This window comes from Trachemys scripta, chromosome 3 (assembly GCF_013100865.1).
Source record: "Trachemys scripta elegans isolate TJP31775 chromosome 3, CAS_Tse_1.0, whole genome shotgun sequence".
Classification (NCBI taxonomy): Eukaryota; Metazoa; Chordata; order Testudines; family Emydidae; genus Trachemys; species Trachemys scripta.
This window is the reverse complement of record NC_048300.1, coordinates 50,082,838-50,097,945: the sequence shown is the minus strand read 5'-3', so window position 1 is coordinate 50,097,945 and position 15,108 is coordinate 50,082,838. Positions and strand designations below refer to the sequence as shown.

The window sequence follows — 15,108 nt, the reverse complement described above, 5'->3', positions numbered from 1 at the left end:
ATCCTGAAAACCTCGAGTAAGATATTAAATACAATATGAACACCAGAGTTGTGAACTGACCAGTAAACCACACAGCTCATTTGCTCCATCAGGCAGGAGCAGAGACCAAAAAACAAAACAAAACAAACAAACAAACAAAAAAAAGCAAATACAGTACAGTACTGTGTTAAATGTAAACTACTAAAAAATAAAGGGAAAGTTTAAAAAAAGATTTGACAAGGCAGGGAAATTGTTTCTGTCATTTAAATTAAGATGGTTAAAAGAAGCATTTTTCTTCTGCATAGTACAATTTCAAAGTTGTATTAAGTCAATGTTCTGTTGTAAACTTTTAAAAGAACCACCATAATGTTTTGTTCAGAGTTTGTTCAGAACACTTCAGAGTTACAAACAATCTCTATTCCCGAGGTGTTTGTAACTCTGAGGTCCAATTCAAAGGGAGTTGAGGGTGCTCAACACTTTGTAGCATTGCATGCTTGGTATGTTACTGTTTTATGAATAAAGGTCAACATCTCACGTATCAGTTTTCCAGTGATGTTTGCAAATATTTTCTGAAGCTTTTTGGATCACAGAAGCAAAGCTTCTAATATTCTCTAATATACAATTCTAAAAGAAGAAAAGTAGCAGTAAGTTTTGTCTCTTAGTAAAAAGTAGGGGCCAAACGGAAGCTGAAAACATCCATGTTTTTAACACATATCTACCAAGAATATGTGTTAAAAGCACTTTCCTAAGCACTTTAATACTGAACAATTCAAGGCTCAAAGGACAAGAAATTAAAATTATACGAAGGACTAAAATAACCGATTTGTTTTTGCTAAATAAAATGTATGTATTAAATACAGCAAATTGAATGAAATAGATTAAAAGTAAGAAAATATTGACATCACAAATATTTTTGGCACCATCTACGTAATATATTTAATTAATCCTTTCCAAAACAGACAAACTATGGTCTCATGGTAAAAGGCTCAACATTCTCACTGGCATGCTATTACGGAAATTAGAACTGATGTATATAGTTCAATCCCTTACACCAGATATGTACCATACACCATCTTTGACTTAGTTCCAAATATTTATGAAAATATGATCAATTTAAAAAAAACAAAAATTGTTTCAGCAGTTGAGGGAAACACATCTAAATTGTAAGAAAATGACATGAACTTGATGGCCCAATTTTATTCACAAAGCTGATTTGAAAGCAATAAGATGTATCTTAAAATATAACACTCTGATACTGTATCATCTTATTAGTGCAACCAACTATAGAAATATATGCCCTGAATTAGAGTTTCATAAATTTGACAGTCAGTAAAACCTTAAAATTTATCATGAATGGACACAATTAACTATCTTTTAGGTCTTCATTATTAAAAAAATGCCAAGCAACCTCCATAACACAAGTTCTTCCAAGTATCACTGCCTTTCTGACTCTGATGTAAACTTTAAATAATTATGCATTTCTGTACCAATTAAAATCACTTTGGAAATGATAAATTAAAGGTATAATGCAACATTTTAGAGCTACACAGGGAAGAATAAAAGGCAATGGGCCAGTTCCATCCCTACTGTAACTCCATCAACTAAAATTGTTTTGCATTAGGGATTTATTTATTCCCGTATTTTTATTTATTTTCAGAATGGCTTGAAACCATTATGTATATGTGTTCTTAGGATTCAACATTTAAACAAGGCTGAAATTTTATTCTGAACAACCATTACCCTAAAAAGAGACTACATTCTTCGTAGCTACAGTATTTGTTTTATATTCAACTAAGGTTTGCAAAATATACAATACCCATTAAAATTCTTATAAGGATAAGAAGGCCAAGACCTTCTTGCCTTACTCACAATGAATAGTTTACTGATCTCCATAAAACTCTTCATGTAAGGAAGGCAAACTGTCATGGCCCAGAATCTACAGATGGAAGAAACCTCCTTGTAATCATCTAGTCCATCTCCCTGACAATGCAGGTCTCATTCTTATTGTTACATTTAACAGTGTCTTCTCCAACCTAGATTTAAAATATGTCATTACCCTAGTTGTACCAACTTTAATTATACTAAACAAATTCTCTCTCTTTGGTGTTTAAACCTTTCAAATATTTTCTCTTTCTCTCTCTGGATAATTATAGAATTTGAAGGTTGAGAATGCAGGCACGTTCATCCCAGCCCTGCTAAAGAAAGGAATCAGTCTTGCAGTGAGTGGAGAAGTCTCATTGTGCTGGTATCAAAATCAGATGGGACAATGCGCTTCTGAATTGATTTCAGAAATGTAAATGCAATAACGAGATTTGACACCTACCCTATGCCCAGGGTGGATGAATTACTAGAAAGGCTGGGAGTTGCCAAATACATCTCTGCCCTAGACCTCACAAAGGGGTATTGAGAGATCTCTGACCTCAGAATCACAGGAAAAGACAGCTATATCCACCCCATCCAGTCAATACCAATTTCGCACTATGTCATTCTGCCTCCACAGGATAGCATCTACTTTTCAAAAACTCAAGGACCAAGTGCTGTGACTTCACAGACAATATGCTCAGCCTATATAGATAACATGATTTACAGCCATAATTGGGACAATCACCTATGACATGTCACTTCTATCCTACGGGCTTTCAAGAGTGCAGGACTAACTGCAAAGATAGCCAACAGTAAGATGGCGAACTAGGAAGTTACATACCTCAGTTATAACACAGGGAGGGGCAAGTTACAATCACTAATTGGTATAGTACAGATCTTAGCTACCTGCCCCATCCCGATGACAAATAAACAGATACAACACTTTCTGAGCCTACCAGGAAACTATAGAAGATTCATACCAGATTTTGCCCTGATTGCAGCATGTCTCATAGACCTCATGAAGGACACCAAGCCTAACAAAATCATTTGGTCAGAGGCCTGTGACAGGGCATTTAGGACTCTAAAAGATCGTCTGTGCCAGGAGCCAGTACTTCTCCAATCAGACTTTTCCAAAAAGTTCTCACTACAAACAGACAGCTTTGATGTAAGACTGGGTGTAGTTCTTTCCCAGGCAGTTGAGGGAGAATACCTGGTCCTCTATATACACAGAAAACTGTTTCCGCAGGAGGTGGCCTGTTCAGTCATAGAAAAGGAAGCTTTAGCTGTGAAATGGGTTGTAGACTAGGTCCTAAGACAGCATTTGTTGGGAAATCCAGTCTCACTAGTAACAGATCATTGCCCCTCTTCACTGGTTAAACTCCATAAAGTATGCCAACCCCAGAATTATACAGTGGTATCTTTCCTTACAGTCATACAGTTTTCAGGTATTTCACTGAGCTCGGAAGGCCCACCAAAATGTAGATTCCCCCCGCCCTCCCCCGCCCCCGAGAGGGTGGGGACCTGGGTCTGGAGGATATGAACCCAATTCCTGTTTTGAGGGGAAGGGTATGGGATGTGGTATACAAACTCCACACTAAATAACAAGGGGTTAAGGAGCAACTTTGGTACCAGATGGCCCTGCCCTTCCACACTTATAAAGCTTGTGCAAACTGGAGATGGACTTTCAAAAGGGAAGCAGAGCAGCTCAGAAGGGGACAGGCAGTGTAAGAGGGCAGACCTCTGCTCTCAGTTCTGCAGAACTACTGCCCAGGAGCTCACATTGGCTGATGCCTAACAACGCAGACCTGACAGAGCCTGCAAAGGAGAGACTGGAGTCTGTCCCCTCTTACAGATGTATTCACAGGAGTGCTGTAAGTAAGTAATTCTTCCAGTTTACTTAGCATTGATAAAGCTTCAACTGGAGTACTGTGTCCAGTTTTAGGCACCACACTTCAGGAAAGGTGTGGACAAACTGGAGAAAATCCAAAGGAGAGAAAAAAAAAAGATTAAAGGTCTAGAAAACATGACCAACAAAGAACGATAGAAAAAATTGGACTTGTTTAGTCTGAAGAAGAAATGAGTGAAGGGGGACATGATAACAGTCTTCAAGTACATAAAAGGTTGTTATAAAGTGGAGGGCGATAAATTATTCTCCTTATTGTCTGAGGACAGGGCAAGAAGTAATGGGCTTAAATAGCAGCAATAGAGATTTTGGTTAAACATTAGGTAAAATTTCCTAACTGTAAGGCTATTTAAGCATTGGAATAAATTACCTAGAGAGGCTATGGAATCTCTCTGTGATTGGAGGTTTTTAAAAATAGGTTAGACAACCATCAGGAATGGTTTAGGTAATACTTAGTTCTGCCTCAATGCAGGGACTGGATGAGATGCCCTATTGAGTCCTATTCCTTCCAGTGCTATATTTCTATGATTGTATGCTGCAGAGTGGAGGAGGAGCAATGGACTTGATACAGAGCACTGTAAAAGAGTCTCTTTGAGGAGAGAAGCCCCAGCAAACTCTTCCTCAGGGTGGAAAAGCAAAAGAAAAAGGGTTTAAACCCCAATTTTTATATTGCTTGTTCATTCACTATACAAATTGCTGCCTTATTAAGGGCATATTTGCTTTTGTCTTTTTGGTACCTAGAGTCTCTGGCGTTTGCAATATTTACCCCTTAGCAGGCTGTGAGGGGTTCTCATCTCTATGGTCTTGTTCCTGGTCAAGCCTTCCATAAGGGGTCATGGCTTGGAGCTGAGCCTGGGGTTGAGGCTTCAGCACACCTGTCTGACCCAAAGCTCCATTCCCTGGCACAGCGAGGGTCGGCAACTTGTTGGAGTAAGGCATAGCTTGCCCTTGAAAGTTCCTGAAAAGCTGCCCATAATACTTCTTGGCCTTGACTCATGCCTGCAGGGCTTCTCTGCTGACAGAGTAGAGGGCAGTGTGATCATACTGTACTGGAGAAGGCAGAGGGTGAGAGCCTCAATACTCCATTCATTCTTCACCTTAGGAAAGTGAGAGAGGAGCTAAAAGCTGAAATCAAGTCACTACTGCAAGAAAACAAATAAAAATGTAAATTATACAACAAAATGGTAAGGCGAAACAAAACCGCCAGCATTGTTGGAGGCAGAAGATATAGTGGTCTGACCTGAGTCCTGAAGCCTCCAACAACAGCACTAGATCACCTTCAAATTCTACAAGTGGGATGTGTTACCCATTAGTGATGAATGCAGACAGAAGCTGTATAGCAGAAAAACTACAGGTTATAGTTTCTCTAAAAGGAAATATCATAAATGCTCTGGATTTATTCTGTTCTATCAGCATATGGTACTTACTTTAGACAGGTCTTTGACAGTCTCGGTTTTTCCTGTACCAGCTGGACCAGCAGGACAGCCTCCTAGATTCAAGTGTAGTGCTCCAGTAAGGGTTAACCAACATCGGTCGGTGAGCGGTGTAATAACCAATCGAGAGGAACAGCCCAAGTACTCATAGCCATAAATAAAGGAGGCATTACCTTGAACTACCCTACATGTGGTGTTCATTTCATTCCATTCATAACGCAACTGCCTGAAATAATATTTGTGTATCAGAATCTTGTAAAATGAATGACAAAGGAACTAACATCAAACTATTCACTGTATGGAAAATACATGTATTTTTTAAATGAAGGGATAAATTAGATAGAGTTGAAGGTGCAGAAAGAGTCAAACAAAAATAATAATCATAAATAGGAGAAAATTTAGAAACCAAAGCTAATTACATTATGTACTGAAAATAAAGCATCACTTTATCATAATGACATGGAATACTGACTATATGAGTAAAAATACCACAAACTCTGAGGACTTGTCTACACGGTCAATTAATACATAGCAAACTAGGGTTTTAATGTACAGCACACTAGCTTGCCGGGTACTACTGGGTCTTGTGGATCCTGCTACCACAAACTAAAAGTTTTGTAATGCACTTTGACATACTGCTGTTTGAAACATTGGGGTCTTCATCCAATCTCAATGTTGTCCCCACACCTGGTTCCTTGCCCAAGTCTCTTTGCTTAGCCAGTCCCAGTCTCCTCCCTCACCCTGACTCCTCATGTGCTCTCTAGTCAGTCCCTTCCCATTTCCCTCCCTGACTTCCAGTCCCAATCTACTCCCCCCACACCTGCCTATCCAGCTCTTGTCCCCTCTGCGTTAAAACCAGGCAGCTTCCTTCTACATGCTCCATGGGCCCAGCAGGGGGAAGAGGGCACTGTCAGCACAGGAGAGAGACTGGCTTCTTTCTCTCAGTTCTGATACCTGGCCACAACCTATCCAGCAGCAACCCAGAGCTACAATGGCCAGGAAAGTTCTGCTAAGCCCCAAACTGGAACATGTCCAATATGGACAGAATATTTGGGGAATTTAGTTGAAAGGCTCTAGCAAGTCTCTATTGGGCATGTGCAAATTGTGATTTTTCAAATGCATGTAACTTGGCCAAATTTAGGCAGTTTTTGATAGGGTTGGCAAAAGGTACATCCCTGACACAAAGGCTACTCTCCTGCCAAATTTCAAGCTGTAAAGTATGGAGTGACACAGCTTCTCAAAGAAAAGGTCACCAGCATTTTTTAAACATAGGAAAACAAGCATTTTCTCCTAGGTTCATTCAAAATTTTCAAAAAAAAAAAAAACCCCTAAAAAACTCTGAGTCTGAAGTAAATGCCCAGCATTGAAAATTTCAGCCCTAATGCTTAAAGTATGTCAAAGTTATAAGCAACTGAAAACAGTGTCCAATAATGGGAAGTAATTAGATATTGCTATCATCTCCACCTATAATAATTTAAAAACTTTGTACCTTGTCCATTCAAAATCCTCCCTTTTGAAGATTTGTTTATCTATCAGACTGGAAAGTATGTCCCTACAGTGGATGTACAGAGTAAGCAACGCCTCTAGTGTGGCTTGCTTGTGAAACTGAAGAATGTCAGATGCCATCTCTGCAAGCTGCTCTAGATGATGGACTAGTTCATCATGGATTCCTGTCAGTGCCATTTTTGGATCAGAACTCTGGAAACTTCTTGTACAATCCTTATTAAACATAATTTGGCTCTAAAAAAGGCAAATATTATTCTGGCAGCATTAACTATAGTTTCTATTTCTTTGACTTCAAAAGTACATGTTGCATAAAACCACAGATTGGTTTAATAACCTGGGGCCAGATTCCGACATCCTTACATTAACCAGTACTTTACTCCACAAATAACGGAGTAATGAAGATAAGTGCTGCTTATGATGAATAATGGTAGCAGAACCCCATGATTATTTGATATTCCCTTTCTGAACACAGAGAAAAAATAATATAATCTTTTCACAATGTATAGAAGATATTTTGTATCTTAACCTTCTCAAATGATCACGTTCTTCTGTATTCTACTTCAGGTAACGGACTCTGGAAATACTATGATTTTTTTCACATTCATAAATGTTATTTAAATGTAATTAGCATATAACTATTTTTTCTGTAAGCTTCTGTTACAGCCCTTAAAATTACCCTCCTCCCACTATTCCTTTATTTTAACCCTATTAAATTTGAGGCCCTCATGTCAAGACTACTATCCGTTCTCTTTTTTCCTTGACTGCTGGGCAATACAAAATGGTCCCACGCTCAGGCAACTTTTAAATTGCTCCAACCACCTCTGATAATCAGAGAACCAGAGTACAGAAGCAGGATTAAACCTGCAGAAATGGTTTATGTTAAAGAATCATGTTATCAACCAAGTAGTCAAGCATTTTGTACTGAAATTTAGAAATCTGCATTCATATAGCATTATTAGCATAGGATTTAGATATTTAAAGGCAGAGTTTCTCACTAAAACAGATATCCAAAATACAAATGGCAATGGCATTTTTCAGGTTTGAATGAATTCTCAATGATACTTACCACAAGAAGTACCACCTGTCCTGGATGAGTCAGAAACCACTGTTTAAATTCCATTTGATTCCACTCTACCATTCCAATATTTACAAATCTACAACACATGTCATACCATTAAAATAAAAGTAGGTGATCACAGAAATACTATTAGTTAATTATTATGCTGCCCAGAAGCGACGTGTGGAGGAGGGCATGCAGGCTCCCACGCCTCCCCACCCCAGATTTGCTGCTTGGTTTGTAGTGAGTATGCTCAGTGACACTGCTGAAGCCGCTGCCCTCACTTTGCCCCCTCCCCCGCCATCAGCAGGCACGGGTCGTCTCTGATGCTGCCATATACTAAGGTTTTGTAGCAGACTTCATAATCACTAGCTAATATAGCAAGTATTCTGACAAACCAGACTTTGCTATTCTGGATATTTTTGGATGCTACAGCAGATCACCAAGGGCCCAAAGATGCAAAGTCCTCATCACCTTCAATGTCATATGAGGTGCTCAGAACCCTGCATTAAGTGCTTTGTATCTTGTAGAACAGGCCCTAAAAGAACTACCATGCCATATGCCAGCATTTTGTCCATAAAACAAATTGCAATATTTGTGCTTAACATCAGTTTCAAAAATGCCTCCTCCAAATAATGACAGCTCAGACTACAGAAACAAATCCCACTTCTGCTTCAGTGTCTCCTTACCGATGCCTTATCAGACTAATCCATTACCTAATGAAACTTTTACAAAAGACAAACCACTCCTCTTTCAAATAAAACCACTTCTCTGAGAGTGAAGGCATCCATAGTAAAAGATGTATAAAATAAACGGGATTCCAAGAAATTTTAATTGCCATCACTAGTCCTTATAATGACTGTGACAGACGTGAGACTTGGGAGGTGTGAGGACTTCAAAAGACTATTATATTGAAATGGACCAGAGAGGCATGGGCTTTTATGACAGTAAGACTTAAATGTGTTTTCAGGGTCCTGGCTTACTGGATGAATTTCCTGTGTAATTTCTACTTGTAGTTAATGTAAGCTCCCCAACATTGGTTATGCCAAAAATATCTGGCCTTTGAAGCTCTGCCCCAGAGACGAGGGGCACTGACTGGTGTTGCATGTTTCAGGAAGCCAGAGGGCAAAGACCCAAACCACGTGAAGACACAGCTGAGCTCTCCTAGGTAAGGGTACCAGGTCTGTCTTGGACAAGTAGGAGCAATCAGGATGACTTGGGCTCTGTCTCTTTATTTTCAGCAGGACTTTAAACAGTAAAGATAATGGTGAAAAGGTGTAGACAAGGTCCCTGTTCTAGGGATGAGGAGAGCATTGCCCAGGGAATATTGACTCATTCCCACTCTGGAGCACTAGCATGGATATTTCTTATTCAGGTGAGTGCCCAACAGGTCTGTGGACAATGTCCCCCATCATCTGAATCTGTCGTGAAGTACTGTTGAATGTTTCTCCCACTCGTGGTTGTATGGAAATTTGTGACTGAACTTTCCGCTATCGAGTTTTGTGTGCCTGGGAGGTAAGCTGCGGACAGTGTAACGTTGCGGGAGATGCACCAATTCCATAGCCTCACTGCTTCTGCGCATAGGGAGGGCAATCTAACTCCTGCCTGTAAATTGATGTAGTACATACAGGCTGTTGTCTGTTAGGAATCTTTGTGTGTAATCCTGTGATCAGTGGGAGGAAATGGGCACAGGCATTTCTGACAGCTCTTAGCTTGAGGTGATTGATGTGAAGGGACATCTCCATTGGTGACCACTTGCCTTGCATCATGAGGCTATTCAGATGCATGCCCCACCCTATGAGTGATGCATTGGTGGTGAGGAGCAACGATGGCAAGGTTTGCGAGAAGGGGATCCCTTTGCAAACGTCAGCTGGGTCCTTCCACCAGTCTAAGGAGTTTTTGATTCTGGTGGGATTTGTCCAGTCTGTCGACCAAACTGAACTATATTTTTGGAGGTATCGCATGTGAAGCTTGGCATGTGGTATCACTGCCGTTCTTGCTGCCATGTGACCCAAGAGGTGGAGGCAGAGTCTAGCTGATATTTATAGGCTGTTCTGAATGGTCTCTATGAGCATGATGCGTTGAGGCAAGAGGGCTCTGGCCTGTAACAAGTCAAGGTCAGCCCCTATGAATTCCAGCCATTGCCCTGGAGTGAGGGTTGACTTCTGGATGTTGATCTGTTGGCCCAGTTCTGTGAACAAGTGCATCATAGATTTGGTGACTTGGAGACAATCATCCAGGTACAAGTAGATCTTTATCCCTTGGGAACTTAAGTAAGTGGCCACCACTAAGAGAACCTTGGAAAATACTCTTGGGGCCGTTGATAGCCTAAAGGGTAGCACTCTGTCCTGGTAGTGGTCGTGTCCCAGAGTGAATCTGAGAAATCATCTGTGAGTCAGTAGGACTGAGATACGGAAATAAGCATCCTGAAGGTTGACGGCCAAAATCCAGTCTCTCTGTTCCAACACTGAAACCATTATTGCTAAAGTGACCATCTTGAATTGTTGAGCCTTGACAAACTTGTTGAGAGCTCTGACATCTAGTAGAACCCTTTGCCTCGTAGCAGTTGAGGTGCTGGGTCTATGGTTCCTAACTGGAGGAAACAGTCTACTTCTTGTTGTAGTAAACTCTCGTGAGAAGGATCCCTGAAGAGGGATGGGGAAGGGTGTTGTGGAAGAGGGAGGGAGGTAAAATGGATGAAATACCTAGTTTGAACAAACTTTAGGACCCATTGGTCCACGTTAGGCATTCCCAGACACAGCCGAACGCTGCCGATTGGTGGCCAAATGGATGTGAAACACTGGTCAGCTGTGTCACTCAGGGGGAGTGATCTAATGGCACTTCGATCCACCCATCAAAAATGGTGCTTGGATGTAGAGGGCTGAGACAAAGAAGATGGTGGGCCAAGTGGTTTGCACATAGGGAATTTCCCTTTCTTTCTTTGTGGCTCATAGTGGCATTGAGATTGAGACATGTGTGATCGATGCTGGGATTGGGGACTAAATTGTCTCTTTTGTCCCAGTGTATAGATACACAGTGACTGGAGAGTAGCTCTGGAGTCCTTCAGGCTGTGATAGGAGACACAGGCTGTGATAGGAGACAGTTTTTTCAGCAAAAAGCTTTGTGCCATCAAAAGGAAGGTCGTCAACAATCGACTGTACCTCTTTCAGGAAGCTCAGACGGAGCCGTTGCAAAATTGCATCACCCTAGCCACTATGTCGGCCACATAGAGGGCAGATTGCAGCGATGTCTTTGCCCTAATTGGCCCTCCTGGATAATGGTCTTAAATTGGTCACAATGTAATTCTAGCATCTTTTCAATAAAGTCATTCAGTTTTAAGTAATTTATATAATCATATTCGCTATGAGGGCCTGGTAGTTGGCGATACAGAATTGGAGAGTGGCCAAAGAGTATGCTTTTCTAATGAAAAGATCTAGATGCTTCCAATCCCTATCACAGGGAATAGCCATTGACTGGTGTTGTCAGCCATCGGAGTTAATAGCATCCACCATTATGGAGTTGGGTGATGGGTGGGAGAACAGAAATTCAGATTCCTTGGCAGGACATAGTACTTTTTGTCCGCTTGCTTGCAGGTAGGCGCCACTGGTGATGGGGTTTGCCACACGGTTTTTGCCGGGTCTAACATGACCTCGTTGATAGGGAGGGCAATCTTGGAGGATGAGGAAAGTGGAGAAGGAGTTGTACGTGGGTGTCCTTGACTTCTTCCAATGGTATCCAGACAGTGTCTGCCACTCTCTTATCCAGCTTCTGGAAGAGGTGAAAGTCATCTGCCAAAAATGATGGGGGAGGCATGAAGACTTCGCCCGAAGAAGAGGAGAATACGGTCCTTGGTGTCACTTCTTCCTCAGTACTGGCCTCCTGTTCCTCTATGTCTTGTGGAGGTTCTGAAGCACTGGATGCTGTAGGCAAGGAGGTGTATCTTGATAGTTCTCAGGTGAGGCTTGAAGCCTGAGAGGCATGCTGGCAATGTGCCACCCAAGGTTCCCAATATGGCTACTGGGATGGTGGGGGCATACAGCCCAGTGGTGGAGCCCATGAGTGGCCATATAAAGACAGTGGGGCCATCTGTGGGTATATCCTTTGGCTCTGTTAATAGTGAGCACCATATGGGGCTTGGGAGGAGTACTGCAACACTACTTCCTCTGGCTCACTGTCTGAAGCGTCACTAGAGAGCGGAGGGGCATGACATGGCAGTGTGGATACTTCCTGTGCTCAGTAAATGCTTTGTGCAGAGGTCCCAAGAGGTGAGGACTCAGATGCATCTAGCATGCTGAGGTCCCTGGAATGGTGGGATTCTGCTAGTACCAACCATCCCAGGGTCAGTGGCAGCGGAGATGGTCTTAGTGCTGACAGTGCCAAAGATACCAAGTGAAATGGAGATCGCTTACAGTTATCTCGGAGCTCACTGTGGGGACTTGATGCTCTCTTCTTAGATGGTTTATGAAAAGGGTCTGCAGCTTGTTTCTTCGACCCACAGCCCTTAGATGTAGAGGGCTTGGGGAAGATTCACATCGGTCAGTAAACCAATGCAGCAGTTGAGGTGGATGGTACTGTTGATCTGGAGCAAGCACGTGCTGGGGCTTCAAGTGTCTGGTGCTTCAATTTTGTCAGAGGAAGAAGGCAATGATGGTAAGTCTGATGTATACGGTTCCATTTTACAGAAGTATATGTCCTGTGCATCCTGTCTTTCATTGTACATGGGCCTGCTGGAGCCATATTTTTCTGAAACACTCCAGGATCTTCTGGCTCTGCTGGTACTGTAGGAAGAGTTCATTGCTTCCATGGTACCAAGTTGAGAGGTCGAGGCCTCCAATACTGTAAATTTAGTGGGAGATTAGGGCCTTTTGGGAGCTGGCTCCTTGTGATGGGAGTCCAAGTTTCTCCTCTTTGGAGCTTTCCCTGAATCTTCTAAAGTCTTCCACCTCTTAAGGGAGATCTTGGCTGAGGTCAAAGGGATGCTATGTCTGTCCAGAGACAGATGTTCAGGGAGGGGCATGCTACCAATGGCTCCTGAGAATAAAGCTTATATAAGGAGAAAAGGATAATTCAGAATCAAACAAAACAGAGTAACACTTAAAGTGTACATGAAGTGGAAAGAGATGGGGTTTGTTGGGATTGAAAATTACACACCTAAACCATCTGCACAATTGTTTTTTTAAGAAGTGTTAGTACAATTTTGTTTGCTGTTTAATACATGATTAGACTATTAAGAACTCCCCCATCTTCAACTGGAATTTCACATAAAATATGCTCCAAGAGCAGTGAAATCATGCTCTGCTGTTTTGAAAGGACTAGTCTGGTTATCTCAAATGATTTCTGAGCACTTCTGCATGCCAATGCTACCAAACATAAGCCTGAAATTCTGCACATTGTCAGTTTTCATTTAGCTCTAGATAAGAGTGTTTATGGTACGCAGTTGCTTGGTTTTTTTTTTTAAATAATTGTAAGTCCCTTGTTCAAGTGTAAGCTCTTTGGGGGAAGAGACTATCTATCTCCTACTGTGTGTTTATACAGCACCTAAGTCAATGGGATCCCGATCATGATTAAAGCCTCTGGATGCTACCACAAATACAAATAAATATGCAACACAAATGACTATAATAGAGAATTTTTTATTCAGTGGGAAATATATACTTACTTTTTTACCATGTCAAACATGCTGCTCTCTACATTTCCTAGCCACTGCTCAACAGGGCCTCTAATACGAATAATCCTGTAATGTAGAATTTGAAAAGTCAGCACTTACTGAAAACAACTGAACATTTTAATTTCATATTCTTACAACTTTATTTAAATTGTAGACATAAGGAGTTCTACTGCACCTCTTATTTCCAAATTCTACACACTTGAACTTAATCCAGAGTGTGAGCAAACACTTCCTCTTCTTTGGAATCACTGTCTTTCTTCAGGGGCTACAGACTCCTCAGGCCCTGATTCTGCAGCTCATTCATGTGCATAACTCCCAAAGAAATCAATGGACATTTTGTCTCCATGGGGATTGTAGGCTTAGACCCCTTGTATAATGCATAACTTCCTTTCTGCTAGCAATGTCTCCCACAATTCTGAGATTGTACAAGCTATTCCCCCTCCTCTTTGCAGCTCCACAGGCAGTTCAGTGTTGTAGCAGAGCCCATACTGGCCACACCCTCTTCTCTAGCTTGCTGCCGAAAGATCATTCTAAAGCTGTGTAGAAACTCCCAGAATATGGTTAGTAACAAAAAATTCAATATCAACCAGTACACTACGTATGGTAGACTAACTGGCCCGCAAACAGTACATAAGAACGCCCATACTGGGTCAGACCAATGGTCCATCTAGCCCAGAATCGGGTCTTCCAACAGTGGCTGGTGCCAGATGCTTCAGAAAGAGCGAACGGAATAGGTCAATTTATCCAGACCATCTTGGCTAATAATCATTGATAGACCTATCCTACATATATATAAAAATTAAAATTTGTCTCTTGGCAAATATGCCATTCATATGTGACAGCAACCAGGAAATAGGATTTAATCAGTAGACAGAACATGTGACCACTGTCAGTGGTTCAAAAGGGTGAACAGTCTGGTCTTTTAGCACCAGTAATAGATCCCATTTAGGAAAGACTGGTATGATCATGAGTCTAGGCAGCCTCACTCCTCTGAGAAATCTTGAGACTTGAGGATTCTCTGCCAAAGAGTCTGAGGGCCATTCATGTAAGATGCTACTTATGGCTGACAATTGGTGTGCTATGGTGTTGGACTGAAGACCCTCGTACACATTGTCCTGCAGAAAATCCAGAATAGCTGGAATACTAGAGTCCTTCGAGGTTTTACGTTTTTTGTGACATCATGAGCTAAACCTAAACCAGATGCAGGAGTAAGCCTTTCGTGTTGAAGACTGTGGGGGGGGACAGTAGAGTTCCAATCACTTGGTTGGACAGTCCAAGGACAATCAATTCTTCCCTCTTAAAAGCTATGCTGTCAATTGGAAATGGTCTGGATGGAGTATGGGACTGTGGTAGAGGATGTCCAGTCTCACTGGCAGATGCAGCAGGAGTTCCAATGCTAAGATCTGAAAAACATGGTCTTCTCAGCCACTGTTGAGACAGAATTATCACTTTTGCTTCCTCTTCCCTTATCTTCTAGATCCATTTCCCTATATGTAGAGGAGGTGGAAATGCACAAAGCAGACTTTTTGGTCATCTGCGTGGGAGGGCATCCATCCCCACGGACATGGGCTATGTTCCCCAGGTGAAATACACTGGCTGCTTTGTGTTCTTGCAATTAGCAAACAGATAAACTGTTAAGAGGCCATATTATTGAGAGACCAAGTTCAAGACTTTCAGATTCAAACGGACTACACTTTGT

At 41.6% G+C, this 15,108-nt stretch overlaps 1 protein-coding gene across 1 annotated transcript in view; it reads right to left on the bottom strand.

Moving 5' to 3' along the window:
- Positions 1-15,108, bottom strand: part of DNAH14 (dynein axonemal heavy chain 14) — a 499,756-nt gene that overhangs the window by 304,897 nt on the left and 179,751 nt on the right. The window contains exons 28-31 of the mRNA XM_034764559.1: positions 13,401-13,475; positions 7,751-7,838; positions 6,668-6,918; positions 5,173-5,404 (exon numbers count right to left, since the gene is read on the bottom strand). Of these exons, the coding sequence (XP_034620450.1) occupies positions 5,173-5,404; positions 6,668-6,918; positions 7,751-7,838; positions 13,401-13,475 (646 nt within the window). The remainder of the gene's footprint in view (positions 1-5,172; positions 5,405-6,667; positions 6,919-7,750; positions 7,839-13,400; positions 13,476-15,108) is intronic.